The sequence below is a fragment of the Eumetopias jubatus genome, unplaced genomic scaffold (genome assembly GCF_037043125.1).
Source record: "Eumetopias jubatus isolate StellerSeaLion01/CBP00866 unplaced genomic scaffold, mEumJub1_p1.0 scaffold_5, whole genome shotgun sequence".
Taxonomy (NCBI): domain Eukaryota; kingdom Metazoa; phylum Chordata; class Mammalia; order Carnivora; family Otariidae; genus Eumetopias; species Eumetopias jubatus.
The window spans coordinates 122,034,040-122,057,401 of record NW_028274811.1 but is presented as its reverse complement, the minus strand read 5'-3'; the positions used below and the strand labels follow the sequence as shown (position 1 = coordinate 122,057,401).

General features: G+C 39.5%; 1 protein-coding gene across 3 annotated transcripts in view; it reads right to left on the bottom strand.

The window, feature by feature from the left end:
- Positions 1–21,879, bottom strand: part of TTC33 (tetratricopeptide repeat domain 33) — a 32,417-nt gene extending 10,538 nt beyond the window's left edge. The window contains exons 1-2 of one of the 3 annotated variants that reach the window (XM_028098052.2): positions 21,758–21,879; positions 17,683–17,904 (exon numbers count right to left, since the gene is read on the bottom strand). In XM_028098052.2, coding sequence (XP_027953853.1) covers positions 17,683–17,904; positions 21,758–21,822 — 287 coding nt within the window. In that variant the 5' untranslated portion in view covers positions 21,823–21,879. Of the gene's footprint in view, positions 1–17,682; positions 17,905–21,268; positions 21,521–21,541; positions 21,715–21,757 lie in introns of those variants that run through there. The other 2 variants (XM_028098054.2, XM_028098053.2) reach the window with 2 other exon arrangements.
- Between the last annotated feature and the right edge of the window lie 1,483 nt (positions 21,880–23,362).

Below are 23,362 nucleotides of genomic sequence, written 5' to 3'. Positions count from 1 at the left end.
TTTTCAGGTACCATCAAAATTCTTATTTAATTCCCTCTATTAAAACACCATCAACTGGGGCACCTGGGTGACTCAGTCGGTTGAGCATCGGACTCTGGATTCTGGCTCAGGTCATGATCTCAGGGTCATGAGAACGAGCCCTACAGTCAGGGATTCTCTGTCTCCCTCTGCCCCTCCCCACCCTCCAACCCCCCACCCCCACCCCCTGGTCACAGAAAAGTAGCTGGAGATCACACCGTTTGGACCTGTGTGCTAACCCCTCAAAGGTGCCGTTCTTAGACTCCTTCCTTTCCCAGCCCCCATATAAAGTAGCTTCCTTTAAGCAAAACATAATTTTATTTTTTTTTTGAAGACTTTATTTATTTATTTGACAGAGAGACAGAGAAGGAACACAAGCAGGGGGAGGGGGAGTGGGAGAAGGAGAAGCAGGCTTCCCGCCGAGCGGGGAGCCCAATGTGGGACTCGGTCCCAGGACCCTGGGATCACGACCTGAGCCGAAGGCAGACGCCTAACGACTGAGCCACCCAGGCGCCCCTAAGCAAAACATAATTTTAAAAAAGAATGGTGGCAGAGAAAAGATGTAAGGACCTCACCTGGTACTCAAGTCAGCAAAGGAGAAGATAAAAAGGAACTTACAGAGAAGGAACGAGAAAGTCTGAACTTGACTGGTGGGACTCAAGGGTACAAAGACCACAGCTTGCGGATAAGAGAGCAAGGGAAGGAGGGGGAAGGCAGGATCTGCAGACCCCAGTAGGGTCCCTTCCTTCTCCGACCCGCACGTGTACATCTATTACGGCAGCCTAAGATCGCAAATCCATGCTGCCAACTAAAACGCGTGGTTGGCTTACATGAAGTGTTTGATTTTTTTTAATACAAAATGTTCTTAAATCAGGTCTTCCTGGTATTCTATACCTAAGTAAATGACACTTGTTTTGATATAATTGTTCTGACATAAAAAATTATTTCCTGAATACACAAATAGAGAAGAATCAGAAAATATAGGAAAGTGCACACATACACACACATAGCCCCCACACAGAAATTAAAGACAACCATAGTTAATATAGTTAACACTTTACTGTATATTCTTTCAGTTTGTTTTAATGTGTATCACACATATGAAACATTTTTTGTCTTTAAATTATCAAATGCTTCTCTCTGTAGCATAATGTTCAGAGACTGATTACTACTGTTTCAATACAAAATTCATTCAAATGAATCCTCTACTGTTAAGATATTATACTTAAAAGCTGCTAAGAGAGTAAATCTTAAATATTCCCACCATACAAAAAAAGCAATTATGTGAGGTGATGGATATGTCAACTAACCTTTTACTGTGGTAATCATTCTGCAATATATATCTTTATCAAATCATCACATTCTATACCTTAAACTTACATAATGTTATGCATCAGTTATATCTCAACAAAACTGGAAAAAATTACCCTCTGGCCATTGCAATTATCTTTTTGGAAGGTAGTGGGCTATGAATAATTGTTGAAGAAGAAAAACTATATTTTGGAGGTCAAATATACACATATTATACTTGATATAAAACTGACTAGAGGGGCACCTGGGTGGCTCAGTCGTTAAGCGTCTGCCTTCGGCTCAGGTCGAGATCCCAGGGTCCTGGGATCGAGCCCCGCATTGGGCTCCCTGCTCGGCAGGAAGCCTGCTTCTCCCTCTCCCACTCCCCCTGCTTGTGTTCCCTCTCTCACTGTGTCTCTCTCTGTCAAATAAGTAAAATCTTTAAAAAAAAAAAAAAAAAACTGACTGGAAATGAGATCACTTTAGAAGGAAGGATGGTATAACTTAAGATATCATTCTCATTAATTTCCTTTAAGAAAAAAGCCAATGAGGAAAGAAAGAAATATTATACTTACTTGTCTACGCTCCTCCCCTTCAGATTTTCTATTAATATGACCTGCTGGGTCGCCTAGGTGGCTCAGGGGGTTAAGCATCTGACCTTTAAAACCCATCTGTTATTTGGTAACAATATACTCAAAAAAAAAAAAAAATGTGTTTTGTTTTTTTTTTAGACAAAGAGAGCATGCTCACTGGGGGAGGTGGTGGTGGAGGCGGGAGGATGAGACAGAGAATCTTAAGCAGAATCTGTGCTGCCCCACATTGGGCTCAATCTCAACCCTGAGATCATGACCTGAGCTGAAACCAAGAGTCAGACACTTAACCAACTACCCCACCCAAGTGCCCCAAAATATGTACAATGAAAAGTAAATCTTGGGCGCCTGGGTGGCTCAGTCATTAAGCGTCTGCCTTCGGCTCAGGTCATGATCCCAGGGTCCTGGGATCGAGCCCGGCATCAGGCTCCCTGCTCAGCAGGAGGCCTGCTTCTCCCTCTCCCACTCCCCCTGCTTGTGTTCCCTCTCTCGCTCTCTCTCTCTCTGTCAAATAAATAAATAAAATCTTTAAAAAAAAAAAAAAGTAAATCTTGCCTTCACTCCTGTCCTCTGGCCTATTAGATCACTTTCCCACGGGCAACCAGTTACCAGTTCCTTGATATCCTGTCAAAGATAATCTTTAGATTTATAAGCATGTGGACCTATGTATCTTTTAAAACATCATTAATGGTAACATTCTAAACATATACACCATTCTCTCCCTCGCCCTTTTTACTTAATATATCTTGGAGATCATTTTGTATTATTATGTATAGAACTGCCTTAAAAAACAAAATGGCTGTATAGTAGATCTCTTACTATCCAGACTCTTACTTTCTAAAACCGGGAACCAGAAAGATTTAGATTTTACACAGCTTTAGAGTAAACTTTAATTACTTGTCCTGATTATTTAAATTTTCGATAAAAAGAAAAGTTGCATACATTAAAGCACTACTAAACTCAAAAGCTTTATTCCAGATATAGTTGATTCTCATTCCCATAGTTATGTTCTATAAAGTCACTGTAAAGACTGAATTAGCAAATACTGAATCATTGCTCGTAGGGAAAATACAGGGTTAAGTTCCTGCAAACCCCTGGTCCTATTTTTATCAACTGATTAACATATAGCCTTGTTTTATGTGTTTCTGTTTAAAGATTATCTTATTTAATAAATACTGCTGATTCATTAACATTGAACTCACGGGCAACAGCACTGTAACTCATGCCTGGACAAAGCTTACTGAACACACACATATTTTCTCTGTAAAATCTGTAATCACAGCCTTCTTGTCCTTAGGAACACGAGACAGCACTTCTGAACTATATTTGAGGGCCATTTTAAACAGCAAAACCACTGAAAAAAGGCACATAAGTGTGGGAAATATAACTTAGACCACAAAAGGACACTTGTTTACAGTATAAGAGCTGAAACAAGGAGGCACGGTTTCACCTTGTGTGACTCACCTAGGAACATACACAGCAGGCACTCAAATTTTTCTCAGCTCTGTGCATGTCCACTAATGATTGTGAAAGCACCATGAGTATTGATTTGGAGGTTACCAATATACTTCAGTGAATGGGTAAACTCATAATTGCAGAATCCAGGGGCACCTGGGTGGCTCAGCCGGTTCAGTGTCTGCCTTCAGCTCAGGTCGTGATCCCAGGGTCCTGGAATCAAGCCCCACATCAGGCTCCCGGCTCAACAGGGACTTTGCTTCTCCCTCTCCCCCTGGCTCTCCCCGTCTCTTCCCCTGCTCATGCTCTCTCTCTCCTGCTCACTCTCTCAAATAAAATCTTTTTTTAAAAAAAATAAATAAATGCAGAATCCATGAAAGACGGTTGACCGTATTTAAGAAGAAATGTTATAGCATTTTTTCTATGTCAAATAAAATGTAACTAGCCACAAATGAGTATCACTTTCCACTAATATCATGACAGATTTCTATTTGATTTCTATCACACAATTTTACATCCTTATATGGAAATATCAAGACAAATTTAAATGCTATTTCTATCCCACGCTGGGTATAGAGATTACTTAAATTAAAAAAAAAAAGTTTCCTAAAAGCTTTTTTTTTTTTTTTTTTGTTAAAGTAGGCCCACGCCCAATATGGGGCTTGAACTTAGGACCCTGAGATTAAGAGCTGTGTGCTCTACCAACTGAGCCAGCCAGGCGCCTCCTCTAAAAGCTATTTCTATACAGCTACATTTTTAGCAAATCCCTAGCTAATATTAACATTCATAATTTTATTTCCTCATTAAAAACTATGTCATCAATAACTTTAAAGTTTTCACCTTATTTTATATTATATTTCTAATAATATTTACAATAATTGCGCCCAGAAATGCTTCATGATAGAAATAACTTTTCTGGCTCAGTTTATATTTTCTTATTGGAAGTGGCTTTCCTTTGTTCAGAATATAATATTTGAAATTAAAAGTTTAGTTTACTTCTTTGATTTTGTAAGAGCTTTCACACAGACATTACAATGAGATTGAAAGTAGTTTTAGATAGTTGATTTAGATAGATTATATTTAGATAGATTATATTTCTGTGAAAGCTGTGTGACTTCCAATTGTATGGTAAATCAGGGTCCAACTTTTAGACAATGATCAATTTTCTGAATTAAACAAAAAAAAATGGGTAAGTTAAAAATTTTAAGTTCTCTGTCTAGCATCTGGAGTAGCATTCCAAAGAAAGCAAGGACAAAATAATGTGTAAGTCATACAACGAACATTCATCATAAGGAACCTAATTTCCGTAAATTAAGATAAGCTCAGAAAGAAAAAGAACGAAAAGGCAATAAAAGAGAAAAAACACACTTCCTTATCACTGCATATTTTCTCAAAACATACATATTTAGGGGAAGGGGAAGTGGATTGGGAAGAAGTGCTGAGATGCTGCTCTGACCAGAGTCCCTGTGTGAGTCTATCAGGCAAGAGACAAGATAGAAGTAGACTTTCAAAAAATAAATCCTAAACTGCTCCGAGTTTTAGTCACGATCACTTATTGAAATTATGTGGACACAGGATTAGGTTAAGTCAAAAAGTCCACTTTCAGTAATCACTTAAACTTCAACTATTCAGTTACACAAAAGAACAAACATATCTTAAAAGTGTCTAATTTATTTACAGAAAAGAACAAACAACTTAGGGTGGATCAATTACCTCCGGAAACAGTAGGAAGGAGCTCTGAAATTACATCAAGGTGGACACACACTGAATAAAGGTCATTTTCCAAAGCAAATTAAAACAATGATGCCAACTCCTACCTAGTGCAGGATGTTTCTTAGTTGTTATTGTATTGAAAGCAATTGCTCTCTCTTCCTTACCACACTAGACAACCTGTTTTCTAAAACAAGTAAAAAGTCACAATTTTAATCTCCCAATTTCTACTTCAGATATAGAGATCATTTAAAATTATTTTACCATCTATATTATTCACTCATGGAGCATACACACAAATGTCACAAAATAAAATTCACTAGACATTAATTCCAGTATCACAGAATAACTTGAATCAAATTAAAACATGTAAATAAATGGGCAGGACTATAGCAAGTGAGCTTATCTTATTTTAATGACAAATATATGACAAAATCACAAATTATGCAAAAGGCAAAATAATAAATAGGACTCCCTTCCCTAGCTAAACCCCATCAACTTGCCTTCTTGCTTTGTCAGAGAGGCTCACTCTGACCCCCCTGCCTAAATCATTCTTGTGGATACAGGGTGGCTCATGATACCCAGTTATTTTTCTTTATAGAATTTGAAACTTTACATTTGTTTCTCTGTTTAAAACAGAAGCTCTGTGCACACCACGGTACACGCAGCTGTAGGCACCTAACATGATAGGACCTAACACATACCAATAATGTCTGAAGGAATAAGGTAGACACAGGAGCGGTAAACAGTCTTTGTGGGATAAACGAGGACACTATGGCCCTGGCCACGAAATAGCTGCCACTGCCTAAGCCACAGTTTTAAATACCACAGTTACAAATGTAGTCTTAAGAGTCCTAATGCGTTTCAGCATATTTGGACAATCTAGCAATAAAAATAAAGAATGCTTTTGTCCTAAGAAAGATACAGTATCTGAAAAAAGAGAATCCTAATAATCACTGAAGACTTTTTCTAGTGCATAAGCTAAATATAAAAATCCCAAAGTATTAACAAATTAAATCCAGCAACTTGTTAAAAAGTATAAAGTCCACATGACCATGTAGGATACATCTCAGAAAAGCATTAGAAAAACTCGTATGTAACAGATAACGGAGGGGGGAGAAAAGTACATGACACTCAATACGTAACACCCATTCCATTTCGACTCTTTATACCTATTCCCTATAATGTTCTTAACAAAAAGTATGTACAGCCCAGAAATTTGGTCTCCTGGTGTGATTATCCACTAAGCTTTAATGATACTGTATCTAAAAGCAGTAACTATGTCATCTAAAAAGAAAGCGGTTGTACCTCTTCAGGCAAATCATGGGTGGCTTCCAGCCTATCTCTAAATATTTCCGAATGTTATTTCAGAGACAACATGAAAAACTTTGGAAATCTGCTATGTTCTACTTTCTGAAAAATTAAGTTATTCCTTCATAATAATCCTCCTACTCATAATATTCTAAGAAATGGAGTAGCAGTAAATTCTATAGGACTTAAAACTAGTGAATCTATTTCTTCCAGTATTAGCTTATCAGTCCAATCTTTTTTCTACTACCCCCCACCCACAACTCTGCTCCACTCAGCTGCGTATGTGCCCAATCCCCACCCACATATCATTTCTTCCTTTGTTCATGGGGGTCCCCCAGTGCACAAACATATGAATATCTAGGATTTCCTTCCTCCCCCTCTTCACTATTCAAAGGCTCTCTCTCCTCTAAGACCAAGTTAAAATTCCGTTCTTCATGAAGACCATATGAGTACCACTTACCTGACCACATAGTATCACTTGTGTTCCTAAAGTACTTTATGTTTTACAAAGTACTTTCAATACCCATCACTTAATAAACAGTTATTCTCACAAAAAGTCCACTCACTTAGTGCTCATAAAAGTCCTCCAAGATTGGCATTACTTGTTCTCATTTTACTGAAGAGGAAACAAAGGTAGAGAGCAGCTATGGGACCAGTCCACAGGCACATGGTATTAATCCTGTGAAAACCAAGAAGCTAGTTCTTACAGTTACAAGACTAATGCTTTTCCAACTACCCCAATGCTGTCTTCCACTTCATTTTTCTTTAATTTTCCATGTATTTGTATCTTCTCTTCACTAATGAGTTCAGGGACCAAAGGTAGATTCACCTGTACTCTCTACAACACCCAGAACATGGCCAGGCACACAGAAGGTGCTAATATCCCAGATTCTATCTACCTCATTTGTCTTATCTTCTCCAAGAGAAGTCTTGGAAAGCAGCAAAGAAAAGCATGAAAGACATGACAAGTGGGGACAAAAACTAGCATGCTGAAAATACATTTTTTTTTAAAAAAGGAAAGAAATGAAAACAAATTTTACCCTAAAACAAAAGTAGCAAATACCTTAATTCTTACTTTGTTCCAGCTTACCATTCCAGGTATAGAAATTACAAGAAATCCCAAGACTAGGAGAATGGGAATATGGGTAGAAAGAACCAAGAGATTAAAATTCTAGGTAGAGCAGAAGAACTTTAAGACCCTGGGATGTGTGAGGTTTCAGGAGTCTATGGCTTTAGAGAAAGGGGCTGGTCCAGAGACCAAGGTCAATCCAGTAAAGCACCACATAATGAGTATTTCAGGCTCTGTGGACCAGTCTCCGTCACAACTGCTCAACTCTGCTGTTGCACAAAAATCAGCCACAAATAATACATAAACAAATGTGCACGTTTGCGTCCAATAAAACTTTATAAAAACTGGCTGTGGTTTGCCAACCCCTGCATTACTTGGTCCAACCACTTAAAATTTGTCATATTTGTCAAATGTCCTTTTCACTTTCAGTCCTATTTTCTGCCTAACTCAACCAGGAACCGTTACCACCCCATGGCAAGCATTATATCAATTTACAGAGCGGTTCTGGTTGTCATTATGACTTAGAGGCACTAGTGACAAGGGTTTGGGGATGCTAACAACCAGCAAGACAAGGGGCAATCCTGATCAACAAAGACCTGTCCTGTCCAAGATGCTAACAGCGTTATTCCTGAGAAACAGGGCAGCCTCCCCCATCCCCACCCTCCCACCCCTCAAGTTGCTTACATTATCACAAAATACAAAATGAGAAGTTCAGATAACACTGATCACTACTAGTTGTTGTTTTTTTTCATTAGGGAGCATGCATACACAGATACCCACACGAACATATACATGTACAAACACAGGCACACAGATTTGAGGGCAAAAAAAAAAAAAAAAAAAGTCCACTCTACCCCCTCAATGGTGCTGCTTTTATTTTGAAGGCTTTGCTAAGTGAAATGTGCTTTATGCCCACAGGACATGCGAAGGTTTAAAGGAACAAGTGAGCGGGTTTTCCACCAAAGCAGCAACTGATGGGCATTTACTTCACTACCATAAGCTTACTGAATTCCCTTCCCGCCCTCATTTTTCATGTCTCCCTGATAAACTTCTCCTGGCCTACAAAGGGTGGCACCACCCAGTTCCTCCATTTTTGCATCACAGGAAACTTGGCACCCAATAAATCGATGGTCTCTCATAACTTCTCCAGCATATCTCTTAATTCAACTTCGGTTTGGAACAAACTGAACAGACACAGCCCTACTGCAGCTGGTGGATAGGAAGCATTACAAGATAAAAACTCGGTTTAAAGTCACTGTGGTTAATAAGTGACCAAAGTCTGATTCAGCCAGTTTAAAGACAACCTTAACCGTGTGCTGGTAAGCTAGTGCAAAGAGAATGGGCACAGCGATCACACGGGGCAGCATGAGGTAAGCCCTACACCGAGGTCAAGAACAGCTGGTGATCAAGCCAAGCAAGTGAGCACACTCATTTATCGAACAGCAATGCCAAAGTGTTTAACTACTTGGTTCCCAATTAGACTTCTAATTTACTACCACTTCAAGCTTAATGAGCTCTATAGTTGTCAGCTTGTTCATTTGATATTTATTAAGCATCATCTCTGGGCCAGGTAGTATTCTAGGTACTGAGGATGCAGCATTCAACAAGATATAAAATGGCCCTACTATTTTTCTAGATCTTCCATTCAAGAATGTTTGCATGCAGGAAGAAGGCAGAGAAAGAAAACAAACCTAAGTTAAAAGTGGAGGGATGTGAAAGGGAGTAACCCGATGGCTACTCCGAATGTGTGGTAAGAAAAGATCTCTCTAGAAAGGCATTTGAGCTGTGATCTGACTGACAAAAAAGTGGTCAGCTAACTGAAGATCTGGAGAAAGTTCATTCTGGACAAAGGGAAGCGCCCAAGGCAAGGGAGGGCCAAACACCTGACTGTTCGAGGAAAGCAAAGACAACCAGCGTGGCTTTAGTAGGAGGAGGGAGGGGAATGAGAGGTGCAAGGGGCGGATTGAGGCCACAGTATGAGTGTGACTTTAATTGCATGTGTGAGGTGGAATCTGTAGAGATCTGATGCAACACAGAGACATGATTTATATTTTGAAAAGATCAGTCAGGCCCAGGGAGGAGAATGGTCTGTAGAGGGGTAAGAAGGAGCACAGGGAAGCTGTTAGGAGACCACCTGAATGATCCAGGTAAGAGATGAGAGTAGATTAGATTAGCATGACAGCAATGGGAACAGAGAGGATAAAAAAGATTTAGTTTCAAAAATAAAGCCAACTTAACCTGGATATGAAGAGAGAAAAAAAGAAAAGAAAAAAGAAAAGAAGAAAAGAAAAGAAAAGAAAAGAAAAAAGAAAAGAGAAAAGAAAAAAGAAAGAAAGAAAAGAAAAAAGAGAAAAGAAAAAAGAAAGAAAAGAAAAGGAAAGAAGAAAGAAAGGAAAGAAAGGAAAGAAAGGAAAGAAAGGAAGAAAGGAAGAAAGGAAGAAAGAAAGGAAGAAAGAAAGGAAGAAAGAAAGAAGAAAGGAAGAAAGGAAGAAAGAAAGAAAGAAAGGAAGAAAGGAAGAAAGGAAGGAAGAAAGGAAGGAAGGAAGGAAGGAAGGAAGGAAGGAAGGAAGAAAGAAAGAAAGAAAGAAAGAAAGAAAGAAAGAAAGAAAGAAAGAAAGAAAGAAAGAAAGAAAGAAAGAAAGAAAGAAAGAAGAAAGAAAGAAAGAAAGAATCCAGGATGACGTCTTAGCTCAGGTTCCCTGGGAAACAGAGCTTGAGGCCGAAGCTTACTCTTTGTGGGGAGCAGGATCCCAGGGAAGGAAGAGTGAGGGGAAAAAAGAGAAGGCAGGAAAGAGGGAGAATAAATACAAGGCATCTGCTAAGCTGGCAACAGCTTCAAAACCAAACAGATGGCTGCTAATCTTGTAGAACTTCTTCAGAAGACTGTACAAAACCTGTGTGTCTTGGAAACTGTCCAGTGAGAGGAAGAAGGGAAAAGAATTTCTCTGCCGGTTGCCGTCCTTACCCTGTCTCCCACCAAATTCTACCCCACAAGGTTTTAACCCTTCACACTTCTCAGCGTGTGACCCACTTGCTCCAGAGCACCTACGGGTCTAATCTGGCCAGTGTCAAGCTGTGACCCATCACTGGATCGTCAGGTAGCTCCATGAATGTGGGCTGTTTGGGCTATGACCAGCAGCAGCTGCCAAGGCTTTATGACCGTGAGAACAGCAGGTGGGGCGGGCAGTCAGGGGTGCCCGGGGCTGACTAGCTCTGTACTGGCACAGAACCCCATGGAGCTGCCTCCTAGCTTTCAGGCTTAAGTAACTGGGTAAATGGTGATGCCTTTTACCGACATGGGGAAGACTAAAATGTACCAGATGTTTGCAAGACAAATCAAGAGTTCTCCTTAGTACATGTTCAGTCTGAGATACAAATTAGACATCCAAGTGGGTATAAAGTAAACTCTGGAGATTTAAGAGTCTGGAATTCAGGTGGGAAGACAGCACTCCAGGCATATTCGGCAGTCATCAAGATAGAGAGGGTACTGAAAGGAGACTATATAAGTTTAAGAAGGGGAAAAAAGGATATAGAAAAGACAAGAAGTACTTCCTAAATACTGTGGCCCGCCAATATTTAGAAAATGAACACAAGAGGAGGAAGCCAAGAAGATTAAGAAGTGGACAGTGGGACAAAAGAGAAAACGTGAGTGTGGTGCTATAGATGCGACAGCGGTCAGCTATGCTGAATGATGACAGGTGCTGTGAATGGGAACTGGGACGTGGTGAACAGAGGTCATAAAACCTTCACAAGAGTGGCTGCGGGGGGCCAGTGGGAATAGAAACCTGACTGGAATAGACCCAGAGGATGATTCATCAAGAAATGAAGTTTGTGGTGAAAGGGGAGTGAAGAAATGGTAGGGCATGTGCAGGCAAGGGAAGCTTTTTAAATGGTTGTTATCAAGGTATTATTCGTACACCAGTGAGAAGAAACCAAAAGAGAGGGAGGAACAGACGCCATGCCATCTAAATGAAGATCATGGTCATTAAACAGATGCATGCTGATGTCAACAGGCTGTGTGCCACACAGCCAGACTGCCTTCACGTTCACTTTGATACGTATACTTTTCTAGACAAGAGATAAGATTCATGGTACATTCTAATTATATTTCTGCTTCACACACATACACTAATTCCCACAGAGGAAAGTCAGACAACTTAGCTACATAATCAAACACCACCCTCTAGCGGTGGAAACCTTGAAAGCCAACGTATCAAAGCTGGGACTCACACCCCATGGGACTCCTGAGGGGTATATCCCAGATTCTAGAAAGAGGTGTCCGCACAAAATAACTTATGAAAAATCTTAACACTACATGAAATGTGCCAATCACATATAAAATCCTAAAATACAATATCTGAAGTACATTTATTGAATGTTTCCGAGGTGCTAGGTGACATGTTAAGCTCTTTCACGTGGACTTGCCTTTTAATCCCCCAATTGTCTATGAGAGAAGTCTTACCATTTTACACATGAGGAAATTGACACTTAAAAAGTTAATAATCTGCCAAAGGTTTTACAGACAGACATGATAAAGCTAGGATCTGAACAGAGGTAAAATGACTTCCACATCCACACTCTTATTCACTATATTCACAATACTGCCCCTGTGCATCAAAATTACTTAGTGTTTTAGATAGAAGAGAACACCAGTTTTTGGTTACAAAGAATCATAAATACTCTAAGTTAGAACTTCAGATCTTAAAAACCAGTCAATTGCAAACAAAAGTTTCCTAAGAGTAGTTAAGTTACCAATGAAGTAAGCTGACAGCAGGAGACTATAATGCCAAAAACTTGTGCTGCCTTTTGAGGAAGAATGACATTAACACACTTGGATTGCGCTACATTTCACGTGTTCAGATCACACTCTAAGTGCTAAATAAAACTAAATGAGAAAATATTAAGTGCAAAAAAGACAGAAAGAGGAAAGAAAGCAAAGGAAGGAAGGAGGGAGAGAGGGAAGGAAGGAAGAAAATCACAAGGAGGCAAAAGCTCGTATCCTAGGAAGTGCGAGCAGTTCCCTCTTCTTCCTCAACCTTCCTCCCTTCCTCCCTCTCTAGCAATTCCTCCAGAGACATCCCTGCTCCTCTACCATTCTGATGATCAGTACTCATTCCAAGTTCAAAGCTGTTCCATATTTTGATGCACTTATCCTTACCATCATTTTACAAAAGAGAAAAAAAGACCTAAAAAAGGTGACATGATTTTATATAACCTCTGAGAGGCTAACTTGAGGAGGTGAGATTCTAACTTGAGAACTGGGAATATGTGCAACTGCAAAATTCCCCCTCCCCATTTCCAGACTGGGGACTTCTGCCACTGCTCCCAGAGCACAGGAAATAATTTAAAAAGCTAACACGGTGACCCTGAGCCACGACCCAAGCTGAAATCAAGAGTCAGATGCTAAACCCACCGAGCTGCCTAGGCACTCCCCCCTTTTTTTTTAAATCAAATTTAGTGGAGTATAATCTAGATGCCAAAACATGTACCCATTTTAAGCATACCCTTCAATGAGTTTTTACAAATGTATACACCCATGTAAATACCACAAGCATTCATAATAAAGAACATTTTTATTAACCCAAAATGTTCCCTAGGCCCTTTTGCAGTCAACCCACCCCAATTTCTGGCTCCGGACAAACACTATAGATTAGAGTTCCATTTAGGGATTTACATAGATGGAATCAGACAGTATGCCCTCTTTGACTTCTTTCTCTGAACATAATGATTTTTTGATGCATTCACCACTCAATAGGATTGTCACTATAGATTAGATTTGTCTTTAGAGAGATTTACACAGAGGAAACAGATAATAGACACTCTGATTTCTTTCTCTGAGCATAATTATTTCTGGATGCATCAATCATTCCTTTTCATTGCTCCGTAGGATACTACTGGATAGATACACCACAATTGATTTATCCATTATTCACCTGTTGATGGACATTTTGATTGTTTCCACTTCATGGCCACTGTGAATAAAACTACTAGGAACATTGTTATGTAAGTCTTTGAGTGAATATATGTTTTCCTTTCTCCTGAATAAATATCTTGGAGGGAACAGATTGCCGGATTGTATGGTAAACTGTACGTTTAACTTTACATTTTCATGAAGAATGGCTTGAAAGTTTGAGTTGCTCCACATTCTCGCTTGATTTTGTCAGTCTTCTCAATTTTAGCACTCCAGCGGTTATGTAGTAGTATGCTGTGGTTTTAATTTGAAGTTTTCTGGTGACTAATCATGCTGAGCAGCTCTTCCTGTGCTTACTGGCCATTCATGTATCTTCTTTTGTAAAGCTTCAGGTCAAACTCTGCAACCATTTTTTAATTGGCTAGTGTCTTGCCACTGAGTTGTGCCTTATGTAGTCTAGGAAAATGTCCTATGTCAGATATATGCATTATAAATATTTTCTCCCAGTCTGTGGCCTGAATTTTCATTTTCTTAATTATGCCTTTTGATAACCAGATGTTTTAACTTTGATCAACTAGCACATAAATGTGAGTCATTTCTGTACCTTATATTCTTTTCTGATCTGTAGATGTCCATTCTCACAATGATACTATTAAGGCACCGCATTCAAGAATGCGCTGATGCAATAAAGTAGTGTAAGTTCTCTACATATTTTTTGGTCCATAAAATTGTTGTGGCCAGTCTAGATTCTTTGCATTTCCATATGAATTTTAGGATAAACTTGTCAATTACTACAAATCAAGCCTGCTGGGATTTTGATCAGAATTTCATTACGTTTACAGCTTCATTTGAGGGTCTGATAGGTGCCACAAATTGTTCTAATTTGGGGGCACTACCTCCGACTGGATGCTCAGAGAGGGGCTCATGGAGATGACCACATGAGAGCAGAGGTAAGGACAAGAAGAGAAACATCAGAAAACAGAAGATAAGAGCTTCTCAGACAGAGCATCACAGGACAAAGTGTATAAAAACTGTGTTCAAAAACACAAGGAAGGCCAATGTGGCTAAAATGTAGTGATAATGAGAATGCTTAAAGATGAAGTTGATTCAGAAGACAGGCACTGAGGTTTTGAAGTGTTTCTTTTTTTAATTTAGCTTCACTATTCCTCCTTATATTATTTTTTATTCCTCATGTTACTTAAGTTTAATATTATCTTAGGTCTTTTTAAACTATTATTTCTATTTAGTTCAATCTATTATTGTTCAATCCCACTAGATTCTTTTTATTCTGTTATCTTCTAAAGCTGTGTATATATTACTCCAAAACAAATGCTAACCAGCAAAAAAAACTCAATCATTTCACAGTGTTCTTCATTCAAAATAAAGCATCCAACCCAGCTGACTTTGGTGAAATGACTCATGTTTTGACATGCAGGCAGAAGACAAGAGTTATTTTGTTTATCTACAGAGTTGCTATCTCCCTTGTACCACAGGAAATTCAGAGGGACTCCCATGGCAATAACTGAATAGCTTTTCCCTCCTGCTCACTAGTGTGGTCTAGAGAAAAGGGCAAAAACAAAGTTAATGAACTCTTAACAGGCATTTACAGGAATTTCTAAAGAAGTTTTATCGATGTTCTAAAAACGATTTCCTAAATGTGGAAAATTTATAGTGGGTTTTCTTCTGAGACAGAACGGTCAATCTTGCAAAGTTCTACAGAAGAAAACTTTTTATGCCTAAAATACCATAAATAGAATTCAGAATATAATGTAACATGTTAATTGTCCTTGATTGTTATTTATCTTCCATCATTCATTTTCAATTTGAGGTGCTAATATATTATAGTTTAGGCACCATTTGATGTTTTATATTAAAATACATTAATAAAAGATTACTCCAAGAATCAAAAATATAAACAGATCTAGAAACTAAAATGTTGTTTCTTCAACTTTGACTCATTCATGACAAAAATGACTAATAAGGAATCTTATACCCACCCTGACCAATTTTAATTAGGGAAGAAGAAAAAAAGAACAAAGAGAAAAAAACTGCTTTTTGTTCAGTACTATTTTTAATTTCTCAAATTTCTCATTACCACATGGAAGATACCAGTCAAAGGCACACAGGCCTGATTTTAGATCTTTACATGATCTGAAGAGTATTGTCCTAAACACTGACCTATTCAGATACTACTCCTGCTAACCATACATATATCTTCTCAAAATCACATCCTCAGTGCAAATAAAACAACACTCCTTGTGTTGATTAGTGTAATTCTCTTAGTATATTTCCTTCACCAAGGATAAAAAAATATTATTTTTTAAATACTTTATTTATTTGAAAGATACAGTATATTTCCTTCACCAAGGATAAAAAAATATTTTTAAAAATATATTATTTATTTATTTGAGAGATACAGAGAGAGAGCATGAGTGGAGAGAGGAAGAAGCAGACTCCCTGCTGAGCAGGGAGCCTGATGCAGGACTTGATCCCAAGACCCTAAGATCATGACCTGAGCCGAAGGCAGACACTTAACTGACTGAGCCACTCAGGCACCCCAATGTTTCAAGATTTTTATTAAAATATGACTTTCAGCAGATACTAAACACAGCAGACTGACACAGGCATAATGTCTTTCAAATGGCTGCATTGATGACAACCTGATGTTATTCCTCTCCTAATATGATACATAGAGTGTACAAACCTGACTATTAAGTACTCTTGCCAAAAAGTCAATCAGAATCTAAATCAAATCTCCACACCTCAGTTTATAAGAAACACATGAGATAGAGGAACAAATTAAATGACATCCATAAGGGAACAATCAAAAAGAAAACTGGTCTAGACTCTTCAAAAAGGTCAGTATCATGAAGGAGAAAGTAGGGGACCTAAGTAGACACTAAAGAGATATAACAAAAATATGGAATGTATGAACTCTGATTGGATCCTGGTTTAAAAAAAAAAAAACAAACTGTAAAAGACATTTCAATGAAAATTAGAAAAATCTAAATAGGGACTGCATATTAGTTTACAGAATTGTTAATGTTCACAGATTTAATAGTTATGGTCTTTATTAAGAGAATATCCTTATTCTTTTTTTTTTAAGCAGGCTCCATGCCCAACCTGGGGCTCGAACTCACGACCTAGAGATCAGAAGCTACACGCTTCACTGACTGAGCTAGCCAGGTGCCCCAAAATACCCTTATTCTCTCATGCTAAATTAGGAGAGAGGTATCATTATGTCTACAACTTACTTTCAAACAGATCACAAAAAAAAAAATTTTAAGTTTATAATTACATGTCAGTGTATGTATATGTATGTATAGAAATAGATAGATAAAACAATTATTGGAATTTTTTATCTAGCTAGCAGGAACATAGGGATTGAACTATTATTTCAACTCTAATATAGATTTGAAATTTTTAAAAGTATAAATGTCCTTCTCCACCTCTAGGTTATAAAGATACCCTTCCATATTTTCTTTCATTAACTGTGTAGTTTTACATTTCACACTGAGATTTTTTTTAGCTCTCTAGAGTACATCTTTCTATGTGGTATTAGATACAGATCATTTTCTTTTCCTCTGGAGAATTCCAGCTTTCTGTATAGAATCTACTAACCAATGGGTCCAGTCCCCACTGATTTGTGAAAGAATGATTTTTGGTCCCACTGAAAGACCTAATCAGAGACAGGGGAAAAGGAACAAGAAAGTAGGGGGAAGAAAAAAAAAAAAGGAAAACAGAAATGGGTAAAGGGAGGGACGCCTGCGTGGCTCAGTCGTTAAGCGTCTGCCTTCGGCTCGGGTCGTGATCCCGGGGTCCTGGGATCGAGCCCCGCATCGGGCTCCCTGCTTCCACGGGAAGCCTGCTTCTCCCTCTGCCTGCCACTCCCCCTACTTGGGCTTGCTCTCTCTCTCTCTCTTATTTAGAGATAAAATCTCTAAAAAAAAAAAAAAAAAAGCACATGTCCTCAAAGCCCTTCAGGAAACACCTAATTTGTCTGGTATACAATAACACAAGGAGGAAGTTTCCGGAAATTAAACTATCTCCCACCAACCAAGAACTTGGATTATATTTTACTTACATTTACTCTTCTTCAGACAGAACAAAAATGATGGCAAAGCAGACACTCCAAGAATCTTAGAGACTCTTCTACAAACTTTCAGACTTCGTGGGACTATTTAAAGGTGTCTTTAAAACTTATTTATTTGATTAATTTAGCACCTAGATCAGATTTTTAAAACATGAATTTATAGAATTCACAACTCTTCATCTCATTACTGACAGAAATGTAAACTGTTCTCTATAAGAAAACTCTAAAAACATACCTTTTATTTTCAGCCAAACTGGCTCCTTCATCCTTCAGCTGCTTACTTTTCTCAGCACAGCCCTCAAAGAGAATTTCTTTCCTACGTTTAATGGCATGAAGCCAGTTCCCTTCTTCATTCTCAACTACATCCTTCTCATCGGCAGCTTCAGCTTCAAACTGCTGGGAAGTGACCTTTGAGACCTTCTCGCCAATTTTCCTCTTCCATCCAAAGGAAGCCATTCTGGGAAATTACAAAGAAACAGCTTTAAAATTCAAAGTTGGCCTTTTATATAAGTTCCCCAAATAACAGTGAAGAAGGGATAACAGAATCAGACTGTCACCACTTTTTAAACTCCTAATTAAATAGTGGATCAAAGCAATAACCAACAAAGGGGGCTCACATCATAAAGAAAGGACAGTAAATATCTCCTGGTGGAAGGGCCATTCCACCTATGAAGTACCTATGAAGGTCAAAAACTTTTGACCTATATGAAGTCAAAAATTAATCCTGAATCAGATCAAGCCTACCAAACTCTACAGTTTATAAGACCTGTGATATAGATGAGCACGCTAGATAACATGTCAGAGATGAAGACAGCAAATAACAAAAACTAAAGAAAAGTAAAACTGGTTTCTTCAAGAAATAACCTTCCAGGGGAAAAAAGAGAGAAAGATGGAGATAAAAAGAGACCTCAGAGACATACTAACCAAATATAACATACGCATCGTGTTTAGCTCTGGATTCAAACACGCCAATGGGGAGGAAATATTTATGAAATATTAGGGAAAATCAGAACACTGATATTTAATGATATCGAGGAATTATCACTATTGTTTAAGGTATGATAATACTATTGTAATTATGTTTATTAAAAGAATGCTTATCTTTTAGGAATATATAATAAAATATTTCATATGAGATTAAATGATATCTAGAAATTGTTTCAAAGTGATCACCAGGGGTGGGGGGGCAACAGAGGAGAAATATAGATGAAAAGATTGCTCTGGTTGACAATCGATAAAGTTAGTTGATACGTACACAGGATTTCTTGTACTTTCCTTTCTTGTAAACGCTTGAAATTTTCCACAATAAAGAAGTTTTTAAAAGAGTCAAACTTTGTAAATAACTTAATTCACAGGACTACTGGGTGAATCTAGACGATAACAAATGTTAAACTGTTTTGTAAAGCAGCAATGATACACAAATGTAAAAGATAAGAAAGAAAGGACAATTGATGAAACAAAATTAAAGACAACCATAGAAGCATTCAACAAGTATTTATTTAGAGAAGGGATTTACTGAGGGATCCAAGATCACTGATGCACATGGCTGAAATAAAATAAAAGTAATCAACAGAAGGGGACAAAAAAGGAAAAGGGACTATGAAGTTATTCACATGAAAAGGCCCAAGATAATGGCAGAACTTGGAGGGGTGGGGCGCCTGGGTGGCTCAGTCGTTAAGCGTCTGCCTTCGGTTCAGGTCATGATGCTAGGGTCCTGGGATCAAGTCCCGCATCGGGCTCCCTGCTCAGTGGGTCTCCCACTCCCCCTGCCCGGCCGTGTTCCTTCTCTCGCTCTCTCTGTCAAATAAATAAATAAAATCTTAAAAAAAAAAAAAAAAGAACTTGGAGGGGTAAGAAAATTACAGGTCATGTGCCTAAATTCCTAATGAATACAAGGACGTTTCAATAAATTGTAGCAATCAAGAAATACACAGGCAGATTCGGGTGAACCATACGCTCTCCACTGTGGAACAGGGATTGTTCAAAAAGCCCAGGGGAGTAATGTATTATAAGCTATACTAGGGAATTAGAACAATGCCAAACTCTCTCCCCCGACCCATTATAATATAGAAGAATGAGTTTCCTATGTTTGAAGAGGACTATAAGTAACTTAGGGGAAGAACCAAGAAATGGCTCAAAATGAAGTGTGATTACTATGGAACAGAAGGTCAGAGGCACAGAGTGAAGACAATGTAAGAGAATAAATCATTAGGAAGGTCTCTAAGATATCAGGATAAGAGATCTAGATAAGAACTCTTGTGTTTATGATTGTCCCTATGACAAGAAGGAGGATGATTACATTTTCTGGCTTCAAGTTTCCAAAGGGAACTTTGATTCTAAATCAGCAATGTGAGGAAGCAGGTAGTATGGGAACGCTGTTAATACAGGGAGGCAAACTTACTAAAGGCAAATTACATTAGAAATCATTGGTCAGGTCTGTATTATTGGGAGCAGCGGTTAAGGTGGAGAGAAAAGGAAAAAGGAACAGAGACCCACATATATTTTTTAAAAAATTAATAGGTAATCAGACTCCCATTACCCTCCCCCATCCTCCAACCCAAACCATTGTTCTAAATGTCAAAGACCCCAGATAGTGGTTCTCAACCATGTATGAAAAAGTCACACACAACATTGCCTCAGGTGTTTCTGCCATCTTCCTCCACAAATCCTTTAAGCTCTTCTAGAGATCAGAGGCTGTGGACGTGAGGAGAGAATGACGTTACAGGGATTAAAAGGCCTGATGACCACTAGTAATTGACAAGTTTAGCCTTGAAGAGAGCAAGAATACATTCCTCTCAGACAAGAGTTAATATTGGGTGAAAAGTACAGGCAAGTTCAGGGATCGGTGGAAAAGATAATGAAGGATTTCCTACCCCGAAGCTTCACATTTCCCAGAGAAATAGGCAGCTAGTCATCTGCTCCAAGTAAAGGGAAAAGAAATAGATTTGAGTACTTGAGAAGAATAGAAAAGTTCCAAAATAGTCATTATAGAGAAGGGGAAAATAGGAAAAGCAACAATTAGGGATGAATAAAGATAGCAAACAGTATCAACCTTTTTACCAGGTTAAAAAGCATGAATCTGTGGCCAAGGCCATTAGCACAGCTTACTTCAAAACTGTCTGGAGATCACAAGAGCATAGTCAATACACTCCAGAGTAAGTGCTATTAGAGAGTAAACAAAGGATACTATGACTTCAGTGGAGACACTTGAGGCTTCCTGGAGGGGAGCCTGATAAATCTTGAAAAGTAAAAGTTAGCCAGCCTTCAAAGGAGGGTGAGTCCTAGGATACATGCAAAACAGTTTCTAGCCTGAAAAACTTAACACTCAAGAGTTGATTCAGGTATCTCAATTAGTACTAGTTTATTGTTCCTCTAAGGTTATCTGACGTTTTATAAATAAGGCTCTCCTCAATCTATAATTAGATGCACAAGGCGCCAACATCCTAGACTTTAGGTTTTTTCCCCTGGATAAGAAGTCATATGGGTAAATCATAATCATATAGGTTTCACGTTAAACTCATGAAACAACACAAATTCAATTTATACAGACTTATAGTTAATGAACACCATGAAAACTCTAAACAACAAAGTTGTGTTCTAAATTCTTCTGCTGGTACAATGATCCTTACAGTACGCATTCAATTACTGTGGAAGGCTGGACAGTTGGCCCAGCCACAACCCGAGAATGCCTGTCTTCACTGCATCGGAGGATGCAGCACCTAAGGTGAGAAACCACCAGATGAACACCATTAGGAAATCGAAACAGCATCCTTCGGGTACCGGGATGTATTCAGAGGTAAGAAATTAAAGATGCAATTTACCCGAAAACGTCCCCGCAAGAGAGAAACCTGTATTAGCAAGTTCCCCGTGCGAAGTTCATAAAGGCTGCCCTGGACGTCACCCGCGAGTTCACCAAGCCGTCCTCAGCCGCAGACAACCCCATCGCGGGGTGGGAAGCAAGCTCTGTGCCGCTCCTCCCACCGCTAAGGGAAGGTCAAAGCCGCACCGGCCGCCGTGGAAACGCGGAAGCCGCTCCTGACGCAGGCGTAACGGAGGGCCCGACCCCCTAGAACTGCTCCTCTCTAGAGACCAACCTTAGTGTCCCGGCTCAGCCACACCCCTGTTGGGTGTCAACTCCGACGTCTGAAGGTCCTTTCTCCCCTAACCACAAGACCCACCAGCCTTGTTTTCCTCCACTTTCTCCGGCTTCCACCACCCAGTTACCTGATGACCACTCCCCTGGTCCCGTGTTTACATTGTGCTTGCCCTTTTCCCACCGGAAACGGAAGCTAACATGCCCGACCGCCTACCTGCCTGCCTTTGGTGCCAGGTCTCCCAAGAAACTGGCCTGGCCCACCCGGGGCGTCGGAACCATGCAGAGAGACGGGCAGGTAAGAGGCGACTCTCAGAGCCCTTGTGGTTGCCAATCCCTTTCTCGGGACCACAAATCCCAGAAGTCACTGCGGCCGTCCCCACCCCATTACCCTCTGGGATTTGTAGTTTGAGCCACCCGGGGCCGGAGCGCCCTCTAGTAGCAGCCGGGAGCATCTGGCGCATGGGTGACCGCAGTGCGCGAGCGCGGGAAACTACGGCTGCGCAGGTTGAGGTGCGCGCAGAGAGAGGCAGCCGGGGCCAGACTGCATACCCCTTTCGGTCGGCAGGTGAAACAGATGAGGCTGGGGGATTTGGGGGTAGTTCATAGCATTACGATAGGACCCTGCCCTAAAGGACTTTACAACCTAGCCAAAGAGACCGGCCACACACAGAGGACAGAAGCAAAACTCCATGGGAAAGGGGACCAGGGCAGCAGATCAGGGAGGCCCGTGGTTCAACTGTAGGCTTCACGTTGGGAAAAAACAAGTCAGTTGGGCCCAAAAGAATTATAACTTGAAAGTAGCTGTGGTTTATGTCTTGAAAAAAATTAAGTGGGGCAATGTAACACAGAGAACTGTTTAGGAAATTGGAAAAATTAAGATTGTTAATTTATCGAAATAGCTATCTTGTGCAAAGGAAGATCATTTTTGTAGACCAGGCTTTCTCAACCTCAGCATTATATTTCAAACTGTATCATCTTCGTTGGGGAAAGGGAGGCCTTTCTGTGCGGGGTAGGATATTCAGCAGCATCCCTGGAATCTACCCACTAGATGCCATTAGCATCCACTCCCACCACTACTACCACCAGGTGTGACAAAATTGTTTCCAGTCATTGCCAAATGTCCCTGGAAGAAAAATTGTTCCCCCACCCCCGCCCCACTGAGAACAGCTGTTGTGGAACAATGATGCTCCAAAGTGATCCTCAGATTCCTGAGGGTTGCCAAGACCTTTTCAAACTATTTTCGAGTTCACAGGAAGACATCATTTGCCTTTTTCACAATGTTGACATTGCACTGATAATGGAAAAGCAGTGGTGGGTAAGACTGATGGCAGCTCAGCTGGAATCAAAGCAGTGATACCAAACTCTGGTAGTTGTCCTTGTATTCTTCTCCACCACACTCATAGTACATACATACATACATACATACATACAGTACATAATTGTATTCACACTCATGGTACATACATACATACATACACTCAAGAATGTCCTCCACCACACTCATGGTACATACATACATACATACATACACTCAAGAATGTCCTTCATGAAGCAGTAAAACTTATTAAAATGACCCTTGATGCTCATATAGTACTTCTGTATATTGAAGTATGAGGTCTCAAGTAAAAGCACTTGTGAGATTGCATTATAAACTGAAGTAGATACTTTTTTGTGGAATACACTCTTATTGAGAAAAACACCACCAGCAGTCCTGCTGGTTATTCAGGCTTGGGTTTATGACAGGCCTTATCATGAAAATAAACAAATGGAGTCTGTTAACTTCAAGAAAAACAGTTCAGTGTTGCCAATAATATACGGT